Below are 27,112 nucleotides of genomic sequence, written 5' to 3'. Positions count from 1 at the left end.
GTCTCTCCCAGTGTCAGATGTTAAACCAGTCACTCTATCCAACCTAATAGCGGTTACAAAGCGGGAACCTGTTCAACAGAAATTGCCAAGTCAAATATTGTCCCATCAAATTCCGTTCTGACGTGGCAGGTGTTGCCTCCGGGGGGGGAGCCACCCAAACCAAAACAAACACCAGCCCATCAGCACCGGGACATGCTGGCCCCGGCTGGCATTGGGCAACTCCCCAGTTCCGAAGCTATATAGGTAAGCGGACTTTCCCTTTTAACACAGGGATACCGGTTTAGCGACCCAACAGGTGCAGGAAACGCGTTAAGTTGAACCGCGGAAAACAGAGCTCCGCCCCCAACAATAACCACCTGTGCCTCCAGCCGCAAGCGTTCCCGGGAAAGGACGTTGCGGCCTCGCCAGTCGCCGGCTCGGGAGATGCGAGCCAAGTCCTCAAGGGGCCGGTATCCGCGCTCCACCGACCCGCAACCACAGTGAGGACTCGGCCCTGCAAGTGAAAGGGGAGGCCGTCCTCCCCGCAGACCCATAGAGCCACTGTACTGAGAAAACCCGAGCTGTTGGCACTCCGAGCAGGCAGGCATATCCGGGGACAGCCCGCATGCTCGAGGACCCCGGCGGCGGCGCTGCGCGGCGGGAAGGGGGCAGTTTCAAAGCCGAGTTGTGGAGTTCTTGCCGCGGCTGGCGCAAAATGAAGCTGCACTGCGAGGTCGAGGTAGTCAGTCGGCACTTGCCGGCTTTGGGAATGAGGAACCGGGGCAAGGGCATCCGGGCGGTGTTGAGCCTCTGTCAGCAGACGCCCGGGAGTCGGCCGCGGCCTCGGGCTGGAGGCGAGCGAGGCGGCCCGCTCCCTACCTGCCTGGTCATCTGCACCTTGAGGGACAAGCGCGGGACCCGCTATGAGGTGCGTGGACCGAACAGGCCCTGCCTCGGGAGTCAGCCCCGAGCTCTTCCCCTTCGAGCCTCGCGCGTTCCAGAGGCTGGAGCCTGTCTGTGGGGTACCAGCGCCCCATCACCACCCCCAGTCCTGGGCGTCTCCCTGTGGACCCGAAGGAGGAAAGCTTTTGAGAGCGCACCTTCTCCTTATTTTTCTTTCCCGTTCCTTTGGCTTCAAATTGACAGCGTTTCTGTTTAGCAGTAGGGTGACATCCCTACAGAGGCTGTCTTAAAGCCTCTGGAAATTCGGCCTGCATGAAACTAATGTTTAAATGGAATAGCAATCTACTTTGGGGGAACAGTAAAATAATTGCACTTTTGTTCAATAAATTATTTTCTCCCATGGTATATTCGGTAGCTTTTTTTTTTTTTTTTAAGGCTTTAAGTGATGAAGGATAGTATCCAGGATCGCTAGACCAGATTAGTACAGTAGTAAAGCAGTAGTGCTTTGGGTTGCATCTTGATATTTATACTAATGTTATTGCTTACTGCATCTTTCTTTTCCTTTCCTTTTCCTTCCTTCCTTCAAATGTTTTATTTCCTAAGACTTGACTTTCTAGGACCAGGGCTTTTTCTCATCTGTCTAGCAGTAGTAAACTCTAGAAGCTGTTGAAAGTTGAAATAGAATTTCCAAAGCACAGGTTTTATAAAATCCTTTTTCCCTCATTTCACCAGGTACTATGTTATTTTGTCAGAATGACTGGAATACCCCTGTGTCTACTGTAAGTAAAGTCGAGGGGGCAACTCATCTCCCACCCTTGCATCTGACTCTTCACTGGACTTTATACAGTTTCTAGGATTATTTCCCTTAGTGTTGTATTCCACAGTGTATACTCAAAGGTTGAGGAAAGGGGGCATTACCATCTTATTCAGAGACACTTAACATTTGATATAAGCAGTTGAAAGTGTAATTTCCCCCTCTTGTGGAATCAACTCCTATAAAATTTTCAACTTGAAAGGACTTTAGCAATCACCCAACATTCTATAGGTTAGAAAACTGTAAGGTGACAAGCAAGCTCATAGCAAGAATTGGGTCTCCCTTTTTTTTCCTTCCATTGTCTTCCCCAAACCCTCTTTCATGGTCAGTTCAGGTTCTATTTTTAGTCTGTAATGATCGCCCTTAAAACTTCTGCATTAATAATTGCAGGTGGTAACCCTAATCAGAATTTTACTGTGAACAGTGCGTTGAAGACTTGATTTGGTCACTGTCCTTCCAACACTAGAAAGGAAATAGAAACCAGTGCTTACATTACAAGGTGGACTATGTAAGTGCTATAATAAAGGTAGAAGTAGAGCAGAATCAAAAAACGAAATGAATTCTGATTATAGGGGCTTGAGAAAGTTTTGTAGAAGAGGTGGTGCCACAGGGTTTGGGACATAGTAGGTGCCCAGTAAACATTTCTTGGATGAATTAAAGTGGTGTTGGTCCTGGGCCTTGAAGACTAGGTATTAGTGCTAAGTGTGGGAAGTACCTTGGGGATCTTTCTTATACCAACTTTTCTGCCCCATGATTCAGCTGCTGCCTATCTCACTGTGATTTGCAAATCTGTATCTTTAGCTAGTCCTCTCCCTTAACTTGCAACTTGAATCTTAGTTGGAAATCTTCACTTGGATGTGTTGTAGCATTTCAAACTCAAAATATCTAAAAGTTAATTTTCTTTGCCACCCCGAAACCTACTTTTCTGATCATGTTCTGCAACTCATTAAATATTCTGCTCTATCCAGAAACCTTAAGGTTTTTGCATCCCCATGTAATATATTTTTGAATCCTTAAAATTCTACCTCCTAGGACCCTTTCAGATTTTCATACCTCCTTCCATCCCAGCTGCAGTCTAAACCACCAGAATCCCTTGTCTGGCTAGTCTCTTAAAAGATGCATCCCCACATGTATTATTGAATCCTTACAATTCTACTTCCTAGGATTCTTTCAGATTTTCATACCTCCTTCCATCCCAGCTGCAGTCGAAACCACCAGAATCCCTTGTCTGGCTAGGTCTCTTAAAAGATATCCCTATGTCTCTACCAACCTCATCCCATTCTCCCCTCCCCCAAAGTTCATTCTTACACTGTGGTTAAAGGGAACTTCCCAAATCCCAGATCTAGGATGCCTGGGTGGCCCAGTAGGTTAAGCATCCGACTCTTGATTTTGGCTCAGGTCATGATCTCATGGTTTGTGACACCAAGCCCCACCAAACTGATAGCACAGAGCCAGCTTGGGATTTCCCCCCACCCCTCTCTCTCAAAGTAAATATATTTTTTTTAATGTAGGTGTAACTATGTTCCCAGCTTCAAGTCACTCAGTAGATATCATTTTCAGAATAAAATCCAAAATTCTTGACATGGTCTGCAAGATCTTTCACCATGCAATCCCTGTTTGCCTTTCCTGACTCACCTGCCTCTTTTTCCTGGATCCTTCAGCCATACTTCTTTCACCTCCTTGGAGCTGCCAAGCCCTCTTGCCTTGAAGGCTTTGCACACATTTTTCCTTATTGGTATGCTATTCTCTCTCTCTTCTCCCACTATCTTCATTTGCCCGACATCTCCTAATCCTTCAGTTCTCATCTTTAAGGTCACTTTCATATTCCTTTGCTACATAAGATCTTAGAGCAGTCTATACTTCCCTTATCTTAATATTTGTTATGTTTGTAACTACCTACTTAATAATTGTCTCTCATCAGACTGACAGCTTTATAAACATAATTACTATGTTGGTCTTATTCAAAACTATTGTTTCAAGCCCCCTATCATAGTACATGGTACAGAGTGGCTTCTCAATACATTGTTGTTGAAGTCTAAAACAGAAACATCAGTCATTAAAAATTTTTGAGCACCTATTATGTGTCAGTCACTGTTGTAGCTCCGTGGATACAATAGTGAACAAAGGAGACATGATTCCTACTTTCATGGCGTTTATAATCTTGTGGGAGGTGTGTCCACCCAAGACTAATGGACTGAAGTTAAGAAGGCAAGTAACTACTATTGACAACTTCTACAGCCACATAGTTAGAATGGGAGAAGAGGAGTATTCTCCCAAATGGGAGTCACAGGAAAGAGTTACTGGACTGATCTAACAACAATATCTACCAAAAGCTAGATAAGAAATGTAGCTACCCAAATGCTAAAAAAGCCCACAGAAATAAAAACTAAAACTTAAAACAACAAAACATGCAGGCTTAAGGAGTAAAAGCCTGGGAAAGTGACTGGCATATCTAATTGTAATAAATATTACTGAATAACAATACCAGATTTTGTCCTTTTTTCTCATTGGTTTTAAGCAGCTAAAGGAGAACATTGAGCAATTCTTCACCAAATTTATGGATGAGGGGAAAGCTACTGTTCGGTTAAAGGAGCCTCCTGTGGATATCTGTTTAAGTAAGGTATGGTATTACAAACACGATTAAAGGGGCAACTGGGCAGCTCAGTTAAGCATCTGACTCTTGATTTCGGTTCAGTCTTGATCTCACAATTTCTGAGTTTGAGCCCCTGATTGGGCTCTTTGCTGAAAGTGAAGAGGCTACTTGGGATTCTGTCTCCCTCTCTCTCTGTCCCTCCCCTAATTGCTCTCTATCTCTCTCTCAATAAATAAATGTAACTATGTATAAATAATAAATGAAAATAAACTTAAAAGATTGTTTAAAAAACATAGCAATTAGGTTGGTTGGCTGTATTTTCTTTAAAGAAGAGACTATTTGAGGATCCTTGATATCCCACACAACTGAATAGGGATGTACACTTGGCAGGTGTGTTTGAAGAAGCCGTGGCAGGTCTGTGGTGGAATTCAAAAACTCACCAGACACATACACAGTTTCTCTGGTATGCTGGCATGGCTCTAACAGTGTAGAGTCAGCCTGCTAAGGCGACAGGATTAGGAGGAAGGAAAATGGCTTACTTCCGTGCTCCAGATGGACCCTTAGGGTGTTCCTAGAATAGAATTCTATAAAGCCAGTGGCACACGGCTACATTTGCCAGCAAAGTCACCCATTACAGATCAAATTTGGTGTAAAAAAAAAAAAAAAATGCAATTAGAACCATTTGAGGGGTATTTTTTTTTTTTTAATGTTTATTTATTTTGAGAGAGACAATCTGAAGCAGGCTCTTTGCTGTCAGTGCAGAGCATGATGTGGGGCTCGAACTCAAAACCATGAGACTGTGACCTGAGCCAGTCAGACGCACAACTGACTAAGCCATTCAGGCCCCTCCATTCTGGGGGTATTTTATTTATTATAATTTTTTAAAATACTTAAACCATTAAAATAAAACTTTACTGTGCCCTATCCCCTTTTCCTCCCCCCCCCTTCACAGAGAGTAGAAGCAATGTCTTATTCAGCCTTTCATTATCCTTAATCCAAAGCAAAGTGGTTTGTAAACAATAGAGTTTAATGACTATTTAAGGTATTTGTATTGAATGGAAACATTTTGTTCTACTTCCTCCTGTTCTTATAGTTTTTCATTTTCTCTTGATATTCAGCTTCTCCTACTAACTTTTCCTTCTACCTAAAAAAAGCTGAGGTCTAACCAGTCAAAATAGAATAGACAAATTTCCCAAAGACAAGGTTAAATCCATTGCCTCCACATACTGTCTTTTGACCTTTGTTTTCAGTGGTTTATCAAAACTGTCTCAGAGATACTGGTCTCCTTCCTTTTTTTCAATCACATTGCCATTATTTTGAGGTCTGTAGATTTCGACACTGATGACCACTCCCTTCTTAATAAAACTTTCCTTTCTTGGCATCTGACAGGACACTATCCTGGTTTACTCTTGGTTTTCTTAGCCACTCCGTTGTCTCCTATCTCTGGCATCTTTTTTTTCTATCCCCAATTAAAGGCTTTATTCTAATCTTCTGCCTATTTTTTACCATACCTGCTTTCCATTCTCGTAACTCAGTCTTTATTTATATAAACTCCCAAATCTTTAAGCTGGTACCCTGTACCAGACCTACTTGACCCAGGTCTCCAGACTTCACTCACACTACTTCACTGTGTATATTGCTGCTGAAATAATATTTAGCTTTTCTCCTGTTCCAAGTTCTTAAAAGATTTCCACAGCCGGATCATTCCATCCTCATCATGGTATCAGGTTCATCTATACCATCTCCACACTGCATTTCTAGTCTTTTACACCTCTACAAAGCTCCCACATTCCAACTAAATAGGATCACGTACTATTCCTCAAACTTGCTGCAAGTTACCAGTCCTTCACATGTAAACTTTAGGAAACTTCTGAAATGTCCTGCAAGCATTAGATATTTCTGTTGAGAACTTAGTTCCCATACCACTTTAATAGTGATTTTTCTGTCCAGCTGGAAGCAATCTGTCTTGCTCTTGATGTTTTCCAGCACTTCTTACAGTGCCATTTGGCCCTGCTTTTGAGAGGACCAACCATTGCTTTTCATAATTCCAAGTCTTTGTGAATGGCAGCCTTGGGTATTTTGCAGTGCACAGCACCATCTCAGTCTATGTCAGAGGCACTGGAGATTTGCCTCAGTTCATGATAAACCCAAGTCTTAAGTGGAATCTTTTCATGTATTCCTGTCTTATTTTATATTCTTTTGATTCCCTTTTAAATGGTTTAAATTTAGAGTATGTCTCTCAACATATTTTTCCAAAAACTTTCAAATTTTTTTGTGTCTATATTGAAATTTATCAAAATAGTAAAAAATTTATTTTTACAGCCATTTTCAAGAAATGAGTCCATCATTTGCATGTATAACTTTATAGAATTTGTTATAGGGTAAATTAGCATGCATGTATTATCTAAAATGGAATTTATAATTGTACAACTTATTTTTATTTATTCAGGCCAATTCCAGCAGCTTAAAGAGTTTCCTGTCAGCTGCGAGACTCGCTCACAGAGGTTGTAATATTGAGGTACCACTTTCAACCTTCACACCAGTGAAGACTTCAGAATTTGAAAAATTTAAAACTAAAATGGTTATCACATCCAAAAAGGACTATCCTCTAAGCAAGAACTTCCCATATTCTCTGGAACATCTTCAGACTTCTTACTGTGGGCTTGTCCGAGTTGATATGCGTATGCTTTGCTTAAAAAACCTTAGGAAATTAGACTTGAGTCACAACCATATAAAAAAGCTTCCAGCTACAATTGGAGACCTCATCCATCTTCAAGAACTTAACTTGAGTGACAATCACTTGGAATCATTTAGTGTAGCTTTGTGTCAGTCTACACTCCAGAAGTCACTTCGGAGTTTGGATCTCAGCAAGAACAAAATTAAGGCGCTCCCTGTGCAGTTTTGTCAGCTCCGAGAACTTACAGATTTAAAACTTGATGATAATGAATTGATTCGATTTCCTTTCAAGATGGGACAATTGACAAACCTGCGTTTTTTGTCAGCTGCTCGAAATAAGCTTCCATTTTTGCCTAGTGAATTTCAAAATTTATCCCTTGAGTACTTGGATCTTTTTGGAAATACTTTTGAACAACCAAAAGCCCTTCCAGTTATAATGCTGCAAACGCCATTAACTTTATTGGAATCCTCTGCACGAGCCATGTTATATAATAGGTAAGACTTTTTAATAGTCATAAATTGCAGTACCTCTGATAAGAGTCTGGTATTCTCATCATCCTCATTGTAATAGTCATAGGCTTTAACATAGTTTACAGTGCTGTGCACAGTCTGACATCTTGCTCCAGTGGCCTTCTTGCTGCTCCTTACCTCTACTTGGAATGCCTTTCTTCCAGAAAGTTCCATAGCTCACTTTCTCACTTCATTTAGTTCTTTTCCCAAGTGACACCCAGAAAGGCCTTTCCTGACCGCCCTATCTAAAGTTTTATCTCCACCCCCTTTCATTGCTTGACTTTTTGGTTATAGGATTTATTATCTGGCATTAATTTTTTTTTAATGTTTATTTATCTTTGAGACAGAGTGTGAGTGGAGGAGGGGCAGAGAGAGGGAGACACAGGATCTGAAACAGACTGGAGGCTCTGAGTTGTCAGCACAGACAGAGCCTGACATGGGGCTCGAACCCATGAACCGTGAGATCATGACCTGAGCCAAAGTCGAGCACTTAACCGACTGAGCCACCCAGGCGCCCCTTTACCTCTTTCTATCTATCCCGTCACTTGTATTTATCAAGTGTTTTCAGCCCACTTGTTATAAAAAGGATACAGATCCAAAGCTATGAGAATAATGCCTATTATCTAGCCTTTGGTAACTTGTCTTCAGTACTGGTTACAAACATAAACTTATGGTCTATTAGAAAAATATGTGGGAATTTAAATTATGTTAGATAGAAAATACAGTTTTTAACAGTATTACACTATTACCTCTTTCCTTAGGGTATAACTAGTAGCTTGAAACAGGTTAATATACATATGTGGTAGACACTTCTTAGACAGTTTTTTAAAAAATTGTTATTTATAGAAGGAACAAACTAGTACATGTGAAAAAAAATGAATTGGCAGCAAGACCAGTCCCAAATCCCTATGAAATGCAAACTTTTTTATTTGATATGTATCTTTTCAGACTTTTCCTGATAGGGTTTTGAACTCCAGTTTAAATTATAGAGTAGGTTTTATTTATTTGTTGGAAAAATATGAACATCTATTGTGTGCCAGCCTAGGCTAGGGACTAGAGAACAAAGAAAAGACTGGAAGACAGACAAAGTGACTTGGGGCATGGTTGAGTCAGGAGTTGGGCAGTGGGCAGGCAAAACAGTGTCTCGGAGATGAGGGTAAAAGAGTTTGACTTTTTCGGGTTTTTGAGTTTGACTTGATTTTAATAGCAAGTAAGTGATTTAAGCAAGGTGAGGTCAGCACTTGCTCAGCCAGTAAAGTAAAAATACCTGAAACAATATGTTTTAAATCTGTTTCACAGTTTAAAATTCCCTTTTACACAGTTGATGCCTAGGAGAGTATTTGGATTTATTTAAATAAATGTTTCTTCACAGATAGAACTCAATAATTCTCCCATTGCCATTATGAGAATTGTATACTAGAGCTGTAGCTTTAAATGATCATGTTATACTGATAATACAATGTAGATTTCTTCATACTATTCCATGGGTTATGGTATTAGGTGACAGTGCTAAAAGATACTTTATGGAGTAGTATAGATACTCTTAGGTTTACAATATGCCATATGGTGTTTTCCCCATTCTTAACAGTTTGGAAGAAAGAACAATATACTGAGTCACTTAATAGAGTAATCTTATTTTTCCATGGTTATAATTCAGTATCCGGTAATTCATGACCCAATACATGAAGTTCTGAATCTAGTAACATGCTAAATACTTCTTCAACTTTTTTTTTTTCCGATAGGATTCCATATGGCTCTCATATCATTCCTTTTCATCTTTGCCAAGATTTGGATACTGCTAAAACCTGTGTCTGTGGAAGATTCTGTCTAAGCTGTTTTATTCAGGGAACTACTACCATGAATCTACACTCTGTTGCTCACACTGTGGTCTTAGTGGATAATATGGGTGGTACTGAAGCACCTATTATCTCTTACTTCTGTTCTCTAGCCTGTTACGTAAATTCCTGTGATATGTTAAAGTAACTGCTGATAACACAAAAACAAATTCCATTTAGTTACAGATCACCTTGGGATTCATTTATGGTTTAATAGTATCAAATTAGAGAAAGGGAAGCTTTTTGTATACTTACTTGAGGGCAGGAATGTGTTACTCTAACATTTTCAATCATTTGACTGTAAAACCTTAATTTCATTAAAACCTATAATTTTACTGTGAAAGTAGACTTTTTTCAGTTTATTTCACTTGTGTTGATGTCAGCCTAGTGTTTCCAGAATGAGTTGTAGGGCTATCTTTTAATGTTAAACAGATATTGATCCCTATCACACTGGTCATAGAATTTTCTTACCAGTTTCCTTCTTGAATTTCAATTAAGGAAATTGACTTTCTGTGTACAGAAAATATATGTTGGAGGACTAATAGAGTCTAAGTTTTAGTGAAAACTTGTTTGCTGTGAAACTTTGTTTTTCAGGTATATTATTCTACATCTGGAATTCTATATTCACCAAGCATAAAGTTGGAGTTGCTTTGGGATAAGCAGGCTTCAGCTTTTATAAGTTTTATAATGTTAATCACATAATCTTTGTTGTGACTTTTGTAACTTTTAGAGTTGGAACAGGATTTTAGGGTTGGGTAGGAAGAACAGAAAATTGCTTTTTACTGATTACATCCTATATTTGAGGGTTTTTCTTTTTCTGATTATTTTAGTTACTTAATATTTTCAAGTTAAAAAAAATATTTTTTTAATGTTTGTTTATTTTTGAGAGAGAGAGAGAGACAGAGCATAAGTGGGGGAGGAGCAGAGAGAGAGGGAGACACAGAATCCAAAGCAGGGTCCAGGATCTGAGCTGTCAGCACAGATGCAGGGCTCAAACCCATAAACCGTGAGATTAGGACCTGAGCCGAAGTCAGATGCTTAACCGACTGAGCCACCCAGGTGCCCCAATATTTTCAAGTTTTTACTTTAAAAAGTGGTGGCGATACACCAGCTGAACTATGACCAGAATTTTAACTAGGTTAGAGGAAATATAAAATGTAGCTGCTTGAAAGAGATGTGAAAAATGGAATTAGTAGAACTCCATTCTATACTTTTGCACTGCCCTTTTTCAAATCAGCCTCATAACTGGTTTCTGGGAACAAAAGAGGTGAAAGAGTAAAAGTTACTGGAGAAAACCCTCCCTAGTGTTAGCATATCATTTTTGTTCTAGGCCTGGAGTTACAGGTTGAGTCTGTGTAAGACTGTTTCTTATGGCTTTAGGTAACTATTTCCTCTGTCTTCCTAACATATTTATTTGGAGCATCTTACTCTTTTTTGAAAATACAAGCATTGAGTAAATGCTGTTTTAAATGTTACAATATTTTTAAGGAATTTTTAAAAAATGTTTACCTTTGAGAGAGAGGGGGACACAGAATCCAAAGCAGCTCCAGGCTCCAAGCTGTCAGCAGAGAGCCTCACACCGGGACCAAACTCATGGGCTGTGAGATATGACCTGAGCCAAAGTCAGATCCTTAACTGACTGAGCTACCCAGGCACCCCTAAATATTAGAAGATTTTTATTAAAACTTTATGTATATGATCTCCAAAATATGGTTTCTACTCAGAGCAGATTCTTTGGTCCAGAGCCATAATTCTTTGGGTGACCTTAAATTTGTATTGCTTGTGGTCAATTAAATTCTTCCTGCAAAAATTTCTATATTCTGGTTTTTGATTTTATTTTTTTTTTTTTCGTTTTATTTTATTTTTGGGACAGAGAGCGACAGAGCATGAACGGGGGAGGGGCAGAGAGAGAGGGAGACACAGAATCGGAAACAGGCTCCAGGCTCTGAGCCATCAGCCCGACCTGGCTGAAGTCGGACGCTTAACCGACTGCGCCACCCAGGCGCCCCCTGGTTTTTGATTTTAAAAAATCATATATAGGGGCGCCTGGGTGGCGCAGTCGGTTGAGCGTCCGACTTCAGCCAGGTCACGATCTCGCAGTCCGTGAGTTTGAGCCCCGCGTCAGGCTCTGGGCTGATGGCTCAGAGACTGGAGCCTGTTTCCGATTCTGTGTCTCCCTCTCTCTCTGCCCCTCCCCCGTTCATGCTCTGTCGCTCTCTGTCCCAAAAATAAATAAACGTTGAAAAAAAATTAAAAAATCATATATATAATGCAAACATGGCTTACATAAAAAGAGCTGCCATTTAGCAGAGTATTTGTCACAAGTGTTTTACATAATTTTATTTAATCCTCACAAATTGCCCTAGGTCAGTACCATAAACCCAGATCAGATTTTAAGTCCAGGCTTTATACTGCCTTCTAAAGTTAATTCACTTTTGCTCTTTAAAACCAAGAATTCTGTAAGTATAATATCTTAGTTTTTTCTGAACAAAACGGTGAGGAATTACCCAGGTTATGTGACTACTTTAAAACATAGTTCTTTAAAAAATGTGTTGTGACATATTTAACTTGTATCTGATTTTTACATGTTCTTGAAGAAAAAGTTCCTTCAATAACAAATGCAGATGTGTCTGTGTTGGGACTAAGTGCTAGCCATCTGTTACTCCTACACCCTAGCCCTTTGTCTTTGCATCCTTACTCATCTAAAAGCCATCCCATGCAACTATCTTGGCCAACTTAAAATTCTTGTACAGAATGCAGAATTTGTCTTCTCATAACCCATACCCTTTGTCAGTTTATTTCTCCTTTTGATACTTTTTTTTTTTTTTTTTGCCTTTCATGGGTTATAAGGTTCACTTCTTTGAGTTTCAGCCTTCCATTCTATTTTCAGTAGTAACTGCTTGCTTCCTCAAACCTCCCAATAACCAAGTTGTAACATTTGAGTACTTCCCAGAGTAGCTTCTGAAAGATTCAAAAAGCAGTCAATACTATTATGGACTCCTGGTTCTTCACTAGCTTCAGAACATTTTGCAGTTAGAAGTCAGTTTTTAACTCCTGCCTTACATTCAGGACCAGTCTAAAAACCATGCCATCCAAAAAAACCGTAATGGGAATGTTCTGTATCTTTGTTGTCCAATAGGGTAGTCACTCAGCACATGTGGCTATTGAGCACTAAATGTAGCTGTAGTGTTAACTGAGGAACTGCTTTTTAATTTAAATATCTGTATGACTAGTGGTCCTTACTGGACACTAATTTGCAAAAAGTCAGCTCTTTTTATCCCTCATCTTTGATACTCTACCCCACTGAGTCTGCTATACACAGGCTTAATTTAGCCTCTTCATTTACTTTTTAAAATCTGATTTGACTTTTCCCAGGAGCTCTTCAATCATGATTATGAATTTGCCTAACATATTTGAAATTGACCAGAAAACGTAAAGAAGGTCTGAGTTTTTTTCCCCTGATAGAGTTCCATAACCTAGTTGTAAAGTTGGAGGTGGTACTCCTGTCTTTTTATATATGTGTGTGTGTGTGTGTGTGTGAGAGACACATAAACAATATTCCAATTCTTATGAAACTAAATTTAAATAAATTTGAGAAGAGGTTAAATCTTAGTTCAACAAATTTGCTGTTATTTCCTTAATTTTGAATCACATTAAATATGTCATTCTATTTGTATTTCAAAAAACACAATATTTGAGCAAAAATATTACTGCATTTATTTTCATACAGATAACGTTGCTACAAGCGTCAACGAAAAGAAGAATCCCAAAGCTTAGAACTGGATCACTTGGCCCTTTCTCTTCTTATCTCCTCCCAGTTCAAAATGCTTGCATCTTTTAATGGCCAGCATCCTCTTGGACCTGCAGTTAGGTTCGACACATTCAAGCCTCAGCACAATCTTCTTTGTGGTTTTAGCCTTCTTCCGGAAAATTGGCTTCGTCTGCCCACCATAGCCACTCTGCTTCCGATCGTAGCGCCTCTTTCCCTGGGCATACAGGGAATCCTTGCCCTTCTTATACTGGGTCACTTTGTGAGGCTGATGCTTTCCACACTTCTTACAGAAAGTCCTTCGGGTTTTCGGAACATTGACCATCTTTGCAGCAGGGCTGTCAGCACGATTCAAACTGGTAAAACATTTAAAATTACAGTGGCAGACGTTAAACATTTTGAATAAAACGTTTTAAAAATTCAGGAAAACATTACAGCATTACATGTATCACTAAGGTATAGACCCACCAAGTACTCATTTCATATAAGAATAAATTACACAGAAAAGTGCACACCTTTTGGAATGCTTAAATTATCAGAGCATGTATAGAATGAGCCTCAATAAAAATTAGCATGCAATGCAGCAGCACAGGGGGCTCAGGAGCCAGTTTCCCCGTACAAAGCAAGTTCCTTTGGAGTTTAATTTACTGTGGCTACCCCAAAGGAAAAGAAGTGGTGTCTATCTAATTTTCTTTCTCAGAGAGGGCCAAAACTAGAGCCTCCGGCTCTTCCTCGCACCCTCTTCCCCCACGTTCTAGCGCCCGGGCATTCCCGGTTCAGCGCGCGATACCGTGGCTTCGGCTACGGCCCGCCTACGCTCCTTCTCCGGGAACCAAATCAGTCTGGTTTCACTTTTCCTCTCAGGAGCAGAGCCACCCGTCAGAGCAGCCCTGAAGGCTGACGTGTCCTTAATATGTGCCTCCCGGCCCACTAGCCGCCATTCCTGAGACCCTTTCCAAAGGGAGAAACCAGTTCTTTGGCTCTAGCAAACCAGGCAGCGGGTCTCGCCCTCCAGTTCCCACAAGGGCCTCGTCCATCCCCAGGTTCCCAGCACTGGAGGCTCCTGCTGAGACGCTACACTACCGTCTTAGCTCACCGGGAAATTCGGCGTCCGCGATCCTCGCCTGGCCTCGCCTGGCCTCGCCTCGCCTCGCTCGCGCCTAACAGGAAAAGGAGGAACGAGGCGGAAGCAGGAACTGTGCGTGAGCGACAGTACTAAAGGCCAATAGGCAGCAGGCAGCGGCGGCCTGGCGTCCCCGGACGCGTCCGGGAAGCTCCAACCAGGGGCCCAAGGGGCGGGCCGGAGGGGTGTGGGCCGGAGGGCCGCGGCGCTCCGCGGGCCAGTAGCGGGTTGTCAGAACGGTCGCCGCCGGAGTGGGGCGAGGCTGCGTCGCTCGGTCTTGGAGGTGTAGGGCCCGTGTAAGGATGAGAGCGCAGAGGACGCAGGGCCGCTGGAGGCGCAGGTAACCAAGCGGGAGTGCGGTGGGGCCGCTGCGGGGCTTCTTCCGGGACCCTTGCTGAATGGAGAGGACCGAGGCGATGCCGAGCCGCGGCTCCTAGCCGCGGGGCCGCTGCCCGAGCTGCAGCTGCCAGGCGAGGATGTGTGGAGCCCGGGCGGCGCGGGGGAGCTGAGACCCTTCGGGCCCCAGGACCCCCGGGGCCCGGGATGAGTTAGCTAGGGCAGCCGCGGGGTCCAGTTCCGACTGCCTCAGGCCAAGGCGACGGCCGCCACCCGCCCGCCCCTTCTGTGCAGAAGCCGCTAGCTCCTTTTCGCGCCCGCCCGCCAGCGCTCCCGGCCCTGGAGACCATGAGGTTCCGCATCTACAAGCGGAAGGTGCTGATCCTGACGCTCGTGGTGGCCGCCTGCGGCTTCGTCCTCTGGAGCAGCAATGGGCGACAAAGGAAAAACGAGGCCCTCGCCCCGCCGCTGCTGGACGCCGAGCCCGCGCGAGGTGCGGGCGGCCGGGGCGGGGACCATTCGGCTGTGTCCGTGGGCATCCGCCGGGTCTCCAACGAGTCGGCGGCTCCACTGGTCCCCGCGGCCCCGCAGCCCGAGGCGGACAACCTGACGCTGCGGTACAGGTCCCTAGTGTACCAGCTGAACTTCGACCAGACGCTGAGGAATGTAGATAAGGCCGGCTCCTGGACCCCTCGAGAGCTGGTGCTGGTGGTCCAGGTGCATAACCGGCCCGATTACCTCAGACTGCTGCTGGACTCCCTCCGGAAAGCCCAGGGCATCGACAGCGTCCTCGTCATCTTTAGCCATGACTTCTGGTCGACAGAAATCAATCAACTGATCGCTGGGGTGGATTTCTGTCCGGTTCTGCAGGTGTTCTTTCCTTTCAGCATTCAGTTGTACCCCAACGAGTTTCCAGGCAGCGACCCCAGAGATTGCCCCCGAGACCTGGAGAAGAATGCAGCTTTGAAGATGGGATGCATTAATGCTGAGTATCCCGACTCCTTTGGCCATTATAGAGAGGCCAAGTTCTCCCAAACCAAACACCATTGGTGGTGGAAGCTGCATTTTGTATGGGAAAGGGTCAAAGTTCTTCGAGACTATGCTGGCCTCATACTTTTCCTAGAGGAGGATCACTACTTAGCCCCAGACTTTTACCATGTCTTCAAAAAGATGTGGAAGTTAAAGCAGCAAGAGTGTCCTGAGTGTGATGTTCTCTCCCTGGGGACCTATACGGCCAGTCGCAGTTTCCATGGCATTGCTGACAAGGTAGACGTGAAAACTTGGAAATCCACAGAGCACAATATGGGTCTAGCCTTGACCCGGGATGCGTATCAGAAGTTGATTGAGTGCACAGACACTTTCTGTACTTACGATGATTATAACTGGGACTGGACTCTTCAATATTTAACTGTATCCTGTCTTCCAAAATTCTGGAAAGTGCTGGTTCCTCAAGTTCCTAGGATATTTCATGCTGGAGACTGTGGTATGCACCACAAGAAAACCTGTAGACCATCCACCCAGAGTGCCCAAATTGAGTCACTCTTAAATAATAACAAACAGTACTTGTTTCCAGACACTCTAACTATCAGTGAGAAGTTTGTGGCAGCCATTTCCCCACCTAGGAAAAATGGAGGGTGGGGAGATATTAGGGACCATGAACTCTGTAAAAGTTATAGAAGACTGCAGTGAAAAATCACAATTACAAAAGCAAAAGTGACAGTCTTCTATTTTTGATATTTGTCCAAACAGGATAAACAATTGAATAAAAAGGGTTTAGGAACTGGTTTCTGCTTTAATACAAAAAAACAAAAACAAAAAAACAATTCTTGTAAAAGATGTCCAAATATAGTAATCTTTTCCTTCTCTGTCTGACAAAAATTTAAACAGAAGTTTTCATTTCAGGAGTTGGGTTTTAAAGTTCAATCTGTATCAGCTAAAGGTAATCATTGTTAACCGGTAAAAGAAAAGAGAAATTTTATTTAAATTGCATCTCTTAATCTTTTTATCTGGAACTTTGTACACTTTTCCACTTTCAAAACTTATTTTAAGTACAGCAAACTTTATTTAAAATTGTCATAACAGTAAAAAGTATTACAATAGAATCATTAGAGTATTAATGGAGCAAGCCCAATTTCACTCGACACGGTTACTAGGAAGGGTTTGCTTCGCTGATTTTATAATTCAAAAGTTATGTTTGTTAAACACCCTATCAGAACAGACATTTTCAGTATTACAGATTCCTGTATTATTGTGTTAAGATTTGCCTGTGCTTTGGAACCTTCATAGAACACACTTTCTTTTGGAATGTATTTGATAAGAAAGTTGAAACACTGTTTTCACCTCAATGTAGAAATACAGTGGTTTTTTTTTTTCTTTTAGTGCTGCCAAAATAAAATAACTCATTTTTGCATAAAAAAGTTCCTAATCATTTTGTAGAAGAAATTTTGTTTACTCTTTACACCAAAATTCAGTAAAGGCATTCTAGAAGTTTTATAGTTTGCATTATATCTTCGTATGAACCCTTTGTACATCATACAACTGAATTTGAATTAAAGAAAACCCCACTCTTGACAATGCATTCCCTTTGGAAGAAACTGGCTTTCAAATTAGCCAGGCATAGCCAATGAACAATAAAAAGCTGCCTTGTAAGTGAAATACAGCCTAAATTGTTTTCGAGAACCAGCAATGATAGAAAGTTCAGTCATGCTACAGTGAAACATGTTCTAGTGCCGGCTTTAACTGAAATCATACTTTTTAAAAAGGCACACACAATAATAGGAAACAGGCTTAAAATTTATTCTATATTTAATGTCGAAGTTTCTCTTAACAGTATATAATTGCATTCAACCAGAAATTACTCAAAGATTAATTTCTGTGTAGATATGATATCATTTCAACCCCAGGGAAATTATGTATTAAATGGACAGTTTTGAAATGATTTCATCAAATTAAGTCATTATGGCGGAAAAATGCGTACGGTCATTTTAGGTGGACCAAATAGTTCTCTTACTTTATGTGCTACCTTTATATTACCCTCATAGCCCAATCTGGTTCCAGATTTTAGAGGGGTTATAAATATAAATCAGGATGAATTGCCAGGTTTTGTACTACCTTTTGGTGCTCTGATCTGACTTTCCCCAGTTCAAAGGACTAAAGAGATTAGGTAATTTCCAGGACTAAGGTAGGGCCAGACCTTTGAATTAGTATCTTTTTTTGAAACATAGATAAATCAGCTCATGGCCTTGGTGTCAGCAATTAGATCAACAAATACTTTCCTTTCTACATTCATGCTGTATTAAAAATTTTTGTGAGAAAAAATTTATTCGGATTTTCTCCTGGCCTCCAATAAAAAGATTATTCCACAAAACTAATAATTTAAGATACATTATCTGCTACCCTTTTTGAGATATTGCAAGAAAAACTAACTAGAAACCACTGGCTGTTTTGTTTCCATGTAATACAGCAAAGACAGTTTTCCTATGGGAACAAATTCCCAGATTTTTTATTATTCTAATATTAGTAAATGTAGGCTGGCTGGGTGGCTGCATCAGTTGGAGTATGTGACTCTCAATATCGGGGTTATCAATTCAAGCCCCACGTTTGGGTGTAGGGATTACTTAAAAGCTTTTAAAAATATTCATAAATGTATTCTGTAAGACCAAGAAATGTCTTAATACTGCAATAGTAACTTCCAAAAACACCTTTTAAGAAGTTCAGTTTTCAAAAGTATCACTATATCACCTGTATTTTGTGTGTGACAGACATGAGAAGAGTAAAATACAGAGTTGAAGCAAAAATACTAAATTTCATTCAGTGTATTTGTATTGTAATTGTTTGGATCGTTAATATTGGTTGGTAAACTTCTAAGAATCTCTGTTTCAAACATAAATATGTTCTATTTAATGAAACTTATAAATGCATAGTTTTGAGATTCTATCCCACCACACACACATACTGATTAATTTCCAGTTAATTGCATTCTTGAGAATTTTTGTAACAGACACAACTTAGTGAATATTTACTTTAAAACTTTATTAAAAGTTATGGTAAAGAAGCCAAAAACAAACAGAAGCAAATATATACAGGTTGTATTAAAACTATATGTTTAATAACCCTCCATTAGAAAAAGTACACATCTATCAGAGGAATCACAAAAATCACCATAATTAAGGAAACTCTGTATAAATTATACATGCAAAAAATATCGCCAGTTTCCCCATTAGAATCAAAATTGAAAATTTTAATTTTATACTTTCTTAAGTACTTTGTTTTACAATAATAGTTAACAAAAATAATCTAAGTCCAAAAAACTTTACTCTTAACTTTTAAATTCTAAAATTATATAGAATTAATCCAAGTCATACAGCAAAGAATTATGAAAACTGAATGCACATTGAGTCACATGATCTTTAATAAACTGCACACTACCATCCTGCATATTGGTTTCTTTTATGTTGTCAAGACCAGGTAAATTGTGAACTGTTGTTTCGTTTAGTAATGATTGATGGTCTCCATGTAATTTTTTCTCTTCTGTTATCACTGGTTCTTTTAAATTATCTTTTTCCTCATTTGAGTAAACGGGACTTTTTTCTTGTATAAATTCAGGTTCCATTTTTGACTCAGGTTGCTGAGACTTTCCAAATAGCATATGAGAAACATCAAGAGACTCTTGTTGCAAGCATACAACTGAACCACAACCGTCTGTTTCTAGTACTTTAACTGCCACAGATGAATCAGAATCAGTTGAGGCGGTAGGATGTTCTATATTTTCTTTTTCAGTTACAGGACTTCCTTCATTGACTTTTTCTTCCTTTTCATGAAGCTGCTCAGAGTTACTACATTCTTGCAACTAGGTCAAGAGAAACAATAAATTAAGAATTCTTTGAAACAAATAGAAAATTAAATTGTAGTACTCTCTGGGTATAGATTTTTTTTTTTAATTGTGAGGGAACAACCCTTGCAGAACTGCGGATTTCCAGGCTTCCCCCTCAAAGTCATCTTCCAAATGCTGCCAGTTATTTTTTAATAATGCAGACAATGCAAACCTGGCATTAATTCTTAATTCCTTCCAGTGACTCCTCATCTCCTTCAAGATAAAATAATCCTGGCCTACCAACCCTTTAGTAGTCTTTCTAATAAGGTCATCCTTGAATTTCTTGAGTTTTCTTGAATTTCTGTGATTCTTTAGATCCACTCCCTCCCCACATTCATATATAAATTAACTGTGCTAGTTACTAAATTATCTGTGTCCAATATTGAAGACTAAAAATAACCAAACTAGGGGTACGTGGGTGGCTCAGTGGGTTAAACGTGGGCTCAGGTCATGATTCCACAGCCTACAGTCATGGGATAAAGCCACACATCAGGCTCCACCCTGAGCAGACGGCCTGCTTAAGATTGTCTCTCCCAGGACAGCTGGGTGGCTCAGTCGGTTGAGCATCCAACTCTTGATTTGGGCTTAGGTCATGATCTCACAGTTCGTGAGATCAAGCCTCGCATTGGGCTCTACACTGACAGTGTGGTGCCTGCTTGGGATTCCCGCTCTTCCTCTCTCTCTCTGCCCCTCCCCCAACTGTGCAGGCATGTGCATGCAATTTCTCTCAAAATAAATAAACTTAAAAAAAAAAAAAAAGATGCTTTCTCCCTTGCCCCTCTCCCCCATGCTCGCTCTCTCCCTTTCTAAAATATAATTAATTAACTAATTAATTTTACAAAATAGCCAAACTTATGGTTCAACTAGAAATAATGAACAAACAGAATGACACAGCTCCTTCCCACGGTTTGAGAGTCAAAAAGACTTGTTTGTCCCTGGACTGGTACTCAAACTTCCTAAATGTTAGTCTCACTCTATTCCTCAATGGAGAGTTACTTTGGGATGAAATGAGATATGTGTGAAAATAAATCACAAAGTGCATGGCACACAGTAAAATACATACAAAGAGGTCTTTACTCCTAAGTCTTCCCAGATACTATGTACATTTGATTTAAAGTTATGACATCAAGAAATCAAAAATTAAGATATTGGTCAGGCTTTAACCTGGTCCTAAATCACTACTCTACAAAGGCCACCAAATCCTTACCTTTGCGTGAATCTGAATCTTACTATCAGTAACCTGAAGAACTTCAATTAATGGTGGGGTTAAGGACATTGTCTGTTTAAATGGAGAGCTCAGGACCTCTTCAAGTACCTCATTAACATTTTCTTCATTGACAAACAGCTTTTCCTAAAATAAGAGAAAAAAAATTCTGCCTCATAAGTTATTCTTGACACATTTGATCTAAGAACAGCTCGTAAAAGTTCTTAACACAGTTCAGGATTATACTTTTAAATGTTTAATGTTACTCCTATGCTGTTTTGGCAGAAGAAAACAGTATTGAGTAGTTAAGAGTAGCAAGAGTATATACATATAACGGCAAAGGCGCTAAAAGAAAAGTCTTTAAAAAATCCTAGTTCCTTTTCTAAGTCTCTGTTAACAATCTGAGATAATCTTACTTATAAATGATATTTTTCTTTCTTTTTTCTCAATATTGTATAAGAATAACATCACCACTAGGTCTATAAATGCAGTCACAGCTATAAAATGTAATTTAATTTTAGAATACTTCCTAATGAGTCAGCTAAGAAAAATACATGACAGGATTTATTCAAATTTTGTGTGACCAGTTTGTGTTTTAGTTCTTGGCCAGGTAACAGCCAAATATAATATTTTACTTGAGAAGTAGATTCTAATTTTACACATTGAGATAATCCAGTGTGACACTAGCATATAGCTATTTATAAGAATGAAACAGATTTCAAGAGACATAGGAAAGATTTCCAAACTACTATTAGGAAATGCATAAATCACTTTTACCAGACTCTCAAACACAAAGCAGTTTGTGCATATTCATGTGAAATGAATATAGGTATATAGTTAGGGTGTTGAAGGGATAACCATATTTAAAATTCATAAAATCAGTTTATTGTTGCCTGAAATAAAATACTTACATAAAAACAAATTTCCAAATAAACACAGTTCATTATTTGGTCCAAATAGGAGGGCAAAATCAGAAAGAGACAAGTTTCAAGTTCCCTTATTTTATACAGTATCTACATTTGTGAATGCCTACCAAAGTGAACCTTGGGTCCAGAAAAATCTTACCCAAAAATTTGGAGTAATTTCATTCCTATTATTTTAAGTTCCAGAATAACTGATGATAGAAACATTCCCCAATTAAAAGCATTTCTAAGGTTCCTGTCTCTGGAAAAACACATTAATTGCACAAAAATACACCAAATACTTTAGTCTTTAGTAAACCCAAGGAAAAGTAATATTTATAATGGAAATGGTTATGATTAAAATATAGAGGATTTGCATAAGCTGATTTTACTCCAATAAAAGATATTCAATTTAGTGGTCCTATATCTCTAGGAAAATTTCCAGTGGATATCTAAGGCTTTTATAAATAATATTGTACTTATGTGTAAAGTAACAATTCTGACCTTCACCATCACAATCCAGTCTCTTTATAATTATTTCCATATAATGCATATAATTTAATCATTATATATTCTATGTCTACCCACCTATTACTCTTGTGATTTTAAAATAATTTCACTTTAATACTTAGAGCCTAGTCCAGTGAAGTGTAAAGAAGAATAATTGCGTATTATGGTTCCATCAGCCTTAGCAAATGTGATGACTAATGAAGTAATTATAAATCTATTTCAGGCATCAAAGATGTAACACACAGTTGCCCTAATCCCATCTTGGTCTAATTTCCTTGCTAAAATAATGTTAGCTTTCTAGAAAATTAGATTATAATATATTCTTTAGTATTCTCTCAACTGCTTATCCATAAAGCCTTCTTCCCAGTTTTAAGTTATTTTTACATTTATTAAAACAATTACAGGGGCACCTGGCTGGCTCATTCAGAAGGGCATACGACTCATGATCTCAGATTGTGAGTTCAAGGCCCACATTAGGTGTAGAGATTACTTAAATAAACTTTAAAAATAAGTAAAGATATAAAACAATTACAGGAAACAACTGCCCTTTCCTAAATGTCCCCCTTCTGATGATATAAACAGATAGTCAATTTCATATTATATTCTCACAAAGTATTTTACCTAGTCCTGGCTTATTTACTATTTTGGGATGGTTTCAAATTAACCACTTCTCCCAGAAGATGCCCCTCATAAAATATAACTTATTAGCAAATATCTAGGAAAATAAAAGGAAGAAGTGAAAATTTCTGGCAAGTTAAAGCCCAAGACCAGCAAGTTAATTTTCAATATATACTCTGCAACAAGTTTTATTTCTGGGAATTAGTACTTTGGTACTATTAATTTTTTTTAAAAAACTGTAAAATTTGAAGTTCTAAGGAACTTTTTAAACTCATAAATTAACAACTGGTGGTTTGCATTGAGGTATTCATCTGTTACATGTAATTTTTTTTTAGCTTTTAACAAATTCAAGGGTTAGAATCTGAAATCCAAGAACCTCAATAACCTTGAAAGTGTAGTAGCAACTACAATAGAACATACTATTCATGAAAACTGTATCCTGAGTAAACTAGATAATGCTCAGCCCCAAGTTCTGGAGTACCCGCTCATAAGAGGTGTAGTTGATCTTGATGTTCAGTTTAACAATATTTATTCAGTTAATCCTTCAACAAGGGTGGCGGGGTGGGGGTGTTGGGGCGCCCCCCATCCCACGGTTGAAAACTCCACCTACAACTTTTGACTGCCCTAAACGCTTAACTACTAATAGCCTACTGCAGATTGGAAGCCTTACTGATAACATAAACAATCCATTAACACATATTTTGCATTTATACTATGTCCTTATAATGTAAACTAGAGAAAACAAAATGTTATTAATAAAATCATAAAAGAAAATACATTTAGGGGCACCTGGCTGGCTCAGTCAATGGAGCCTGATGTTGATCTCTGGTGGTGATTTCGAGCCCCAGGTGGGGTATAGAGATCACTTGAAAATAAAATCTTAACAAAATACACTTAAAGCTTTTCAAAAAATATCTGCTTGTAAGTGGATCCAGGCAGTTCCAACTTCTGTTGTTCAAGGGCCAGTTTTAATAGTAAATTTTAAAAGTGGGATGGAATATTTCAAATATTAAGAATCTAGAAAGAACTGTTACCTCCAAAGAATCTTTGTTTAAACCATAATACCACTCTCTCCAATGTCCATGGCATTCTGGAGATTTGGCCAGTTCTATCACTGCATTGTTTGAAGAAATACTAACCACAGGTTCTTTGGTATTCAATTTATTCTCTGGAGCGAATTGCAAAAAGAAAGAATAATAAACTAAGTCTTGGGTGGAGAAGCACAATTTGTACCGGAAGGGGCTCACATCCCCTTGAAGGCTTTGCGGTTGGATCCGAGGCACTTGAATTAGCAGAGTCAGGGATTCTTCATCCTGATTACACTGCAAAGGAGGACACAATGGTTCCCTGCTGCCCGTCCCGGGACGACCCATGGCTCGATCAGATGGAACACCTTCCCCGATCACGCGCGTCTCAACACTGAGATCTCCCCGCGCACTCCCTCTTCCTGCAGAAGACCCCCTGTCAAGGTCCCCAGATGAAGTACAAGGGGAGCCTCCTGCACCGTCCCCAGGTGAGCTCCCTGCTACGGAAGGCGGCTCCTCCTCGATGCCCGTTGTCCACACAGCTTGCTCGTCTAAGTCCCGCTCCTCGGGCTGGGAGACAAGCTCCTCCACAGCGGCGGCCCGACTAGTGCTCTGTAAGTCCGCAGCGCCAGGGAGCCTGGGTTCCGGGCCGCCAAACCCGGCACAACCCCCTGCCGGGCCCGCCTCCCCCTCGCGAGCGGAAGGGCACGCCGCGCCGTCAGTTCCGGGTTTGTAGACGGGCTCTTCCGGCTCCGCCGTGGGTTTCTGGCGCGCTGGGGGTAGTGCCACGGGAAGCGTGACCACCAGCTGTCGCCGGGCCTTGTTGAACTGCGCCTTGCCGCGGCTGTCGTCCACCGGGTACGGGAGCGAGAGCCGCAGCCGGTAGTCGGGCTTCCTTGAATCAAGGCACAGCCGCTTTCCCGTCACCTCCAGCGCCGCCTGCTCGGCCGAGCGCAACAGCGGCAGCTCGATGGTGACCACCAGCTCCCGGGGCACCGGACTGGGGGCCGAATCCCGGGAACAGCGGTAATCCTGGAGGTCCACGTGGTGGCGCTGCACCACGCTGTAGCGAGGTTCTGTGGGGGCGGGCTGCAGGACCGCCTCCGGAGGGGAGGGCGCCTGGGTCTGGGGGACCACAGAGTTCCCGGCCACCGCCGGGCACCGGTAGGGGTAGGGGAAATCGGGGAGAGGGCTCTCCGGCTCCCCTTCGGGCCGGGCCGGGACACCCCCGGGCAGGGGTGTGCGCAGGACGGCGGCCTCCGGAGTCCCCTTGTACCTGATCTTCAGAGTCTTGGCATTCCTGCGGTCTAACTTCACGCCGAACTGCTTCTCGATGGCCTCCAGGGCCGTGGTGTCCAGCATCTGGCGGAAGCTCTCGTGGCGCCGGGCTAGCGTGAGCGCGTCTGGGTGGAAGACTACGTCGTAGACAGTGTAGCGGGTGCCTCGGCCCCCCGCGTACTCGCGGCCGGGAGCCAGGCTGTAGGGCAGGGACCACTGGCTGCCGGTCGCCGCGCCCCCAGGGCCGGGTCGGCTGCTGGGCGCGCCCACCAGTGCGTTGCTGCACACGTTCACGAAGCAGCGCTGCGCCCCGTCGAGGCTAGTGCGCAGCACGTGGCCAGGTTGCGGGTGTACGAACCGCACATCCACTCCACGTTCACGCTCTAGCGCGGTGATTTCCTCCTCGTAGCGCCGCCGGTTCTCGGGGTCTGTGAGCTCTTCTGCGTACTCGGAGAACATTCGCCGGAACTCCGGGTCCTGGAAGGCGGAGGTGAGCCGCTGGACCTCTTCTCCGCTCAGGTCCAAGTCCTCCAGCGACGAAGAGGCTCCCGCCTTGGCCATCCTGCCCCGTGGCTCCTGGCCTTCGAGCCAGGGGAGATTTACCCGAGACCAGGTGGTCGGGACGCGCGGTGCAGTCGCTGGTCTGCGGAGAGTGGGGTGGTGGCGGAGTTCGGTAACCGCCAGAGAACGGAGCCTACGGCAGCGGCAGCGCGTGGTCGTTGCCATAGTGACACTACCAGCACCCGGGAGGAGGGGGAGAAATTGGAGTGAGATGGTGGAAATGCCGCAAATAGCCTCTTAGTTTCTTCAAATCAATTACTCTACATACTGCATTTTTAGATTCCTGTGCCATGGTGCAATTGCTTATGCAGAATAACTGTCATAATAATTGTTGTAATTTCCAGTATTTATGTAAGTTATTGTTCACAACACTTCAAGGTAGACCTGATCACCATTTCACAAAGACTATGGGACCTGAGAAGTTACCTGACCAAGGTCACTTAGCTAGTATACTGGCAAGCTGTAATTCAGTTTAAGCTTATCTACATTTTTTTAAGTTTATTTATTTATTTTGAGAGATAGAGCAAGTGGGGGAAGTGCAGAAAGGGAGGGAGAGAATCCCAAGCAGGCTCTGTGCTGTCAGCGTGGACCCCACTGGGGGGCTGGAACCCACCAACCCTGAGATCATGATCTGAGCTGAAACCAAGAGTCCCACTATAACAGACTGAGCCACCCAGGTACCCTTAAGCTTATCTACATTTTTTTTTTTTTTTTTTTTTTTTTTTTTTTTACTTTACACCAACATTTCAGATTTCTGGATATATCACCAGTTTGCCCTATAAACAACTCACATTTGGGGCAAGAGATATGTGCAGGCTATTCGTATATGACCAATGAGCAATAAACATTCAGGACTGTTTAAGTTGACTGATTGATTAATTGATTGATTGTAATCTCTACACACCCAGGGTGGGGCTGGAACTCACAACCCCAAGATCAAGAGTCACCTGCTCCTCCAGCTGAGCCAGCCAGGTGCCCCAGGACCTTAATAACAAAAATGCAACTGTAAGATCCCATATATCACTGATCAAAATGGCAAAGGCAGTTTTTGCAATTACTGTGTTTCCTTGGGTGGTATAGAATTTAATAAAACCTTTCTAGAGAGTAGTTTGGTAGCTATATCAAAAGCCTTGAGAAGATACATACTCTTTTCATCTAGCAATTTCAAATCTAAGAGTGTGGTCAAGGCAACATTACCCATAATTGTCGAGGTTTGGGAAGAATCTAAGAATTCCAACAATGAGACTGGGTGAGCAGATTTAGCTACTGCCATACAATGGGATTCTGTGCAGTCATTCACAGTGATGTTTTAGAAGAATATTTACTAAGGTAGTTATTAATTGGTAGTTATTAAATCCAGTGATTGTTAGTTTCTGTTCTCATTTTGTTGAAACTGTCCTCAGCATTTAACACAGTTAATGTTGGCATTACCTCAGTGGCAACACACTTTCCAAGTCTCTCTCCTACCTCGTGAGACACTTGACTCTGTATCATGTTTTGTAAATGTTTGCCTCTGTTCTGCTTTGCAGTAGAAATGCCTCTGGGCTGGAACCCAGTCTCTTATCCATTTACATTCTCTCCTTCACAAATACATTTACACTCA

The 27,112-nt window shown here is 41.5% G+C and overlaps 4 protein-coding genes across 5 annotated transcripts; 2 read left to right on the top strand and 2 right to left on the bottom strand.

Moving 5' to 3' along the window:
• The first annotated feature begins 635 nt into the window (after positions 1-635).
• Positions 636-9,653, top strand: LRR1 (leucine rich repeat protein 1). Its single transcript, XM_047079853.1, has 4 exons — positions 636-907; positions 4,218-4,316; positions 6,739-7,460; positions 9,218-9,653. The coding sequence occupies exons 1-4, from the start codon at positions 695-697 to the stop codon at positions 9,456-9,458; spliced, it is 1,275 nt and encodes a 424-aa protein (XP_046935809.1). The 5' UTR covers positions 636-694; the 3' UTR covers positions 9,459-9,653.
• Positions 9,654-13,003: 3,350 nt separating this feature from the next.
• RPL36AL (ribosomal protein L36a like) lies at positions 13,004-14,256 on the bottom strand. The gene is made up of 2 exons (XM_047079720.1): positions 14,176-14,256; positions 13,004-13,435 (listed from the first exon to the last, which is right to left on the bottom strand). The coding sequence occupies exon 2, from the start codon at positions 13,402-13,404 to the stop codon at positions 13,084-13,086; it is 321 nt and encodes a 106-aa protein (XP_046935676.1). The 5' UTR covers positions 13,405-13,435; positions 14,176-14,256; the 3' UTR covers positions 13,004-13,083.
• Positions 14,257-14,450: 194 nt separating this feature from the next.
• On the top strand, positions 14,451-19,106 carry MGAT2 (alpha-1,6-mannosyl-glycoprotein 2-beta-N-acetylglucosaminyltransferase). The gene is made up of 2 exons (XM_047079718.1): positions 14,451-14,542; positions 14,833-19,106. Exon 2 carries the CDS (start codon positions 14,887-14,889, stop codon positions 16,225-16,227), a length of 1,341 nt encoding a protein of 446 aa, XP_046935674.1. The 5' UTR covers positions 14,451-14,542; positions 14,833-14,886; the 3' UTR covers positions 16,228-19,106.
• On the bottom strand, positions 18,550-25,509 carry DNAAF2 (dynein axonemal assembly factor 2). Of its 2 annotated transcripts, none has more exons than XM_047079716.1 (3): positions 23,680-25,509; positions 20,619-20,762; positions 18,550-19,387 (listed from the first exon to the last, which is right to left on the bottom strand). In XM_047079716.1, exons 1-3 carry the CDS (start codon positions 25,507-25,509, stop codon positions 18,887-18,889), a joined length of 2,475 nt encoding a protein of 824 aa, XP_046935672.1. In that variant the 3' UTR covers positions 18,550-18,886. The 2 variants fall into 2 exon arrangements, with proteins under 2 accessions (XP_046935672.1, XP_046935673.1); XM_047079717.1 differs by having other exon boundaries at positions 23,785-24,119.
• Positions 25,510-27,112: the final 1,603 nt, after the last annotated feature.

Source organism: Lynx rufus, unplaced genomic scaffold (assembly GCF_022079265.1).
Source record: "Lynx rufus isolate CCGP_SWC_20201006 ecotype Redwood Valley unplaced genomic scaffold, mLynRuf1.p SCAF_17, whole genome shotgun sequence".
NCBI lineage: Eukaryota > Metazoa > Chordata > Mammalia > Carnivora > Felidae > Lynx > Lynx rufus.
This window is presented reverse-complemented; position numbering and strand designations above follow the sequence as displayed.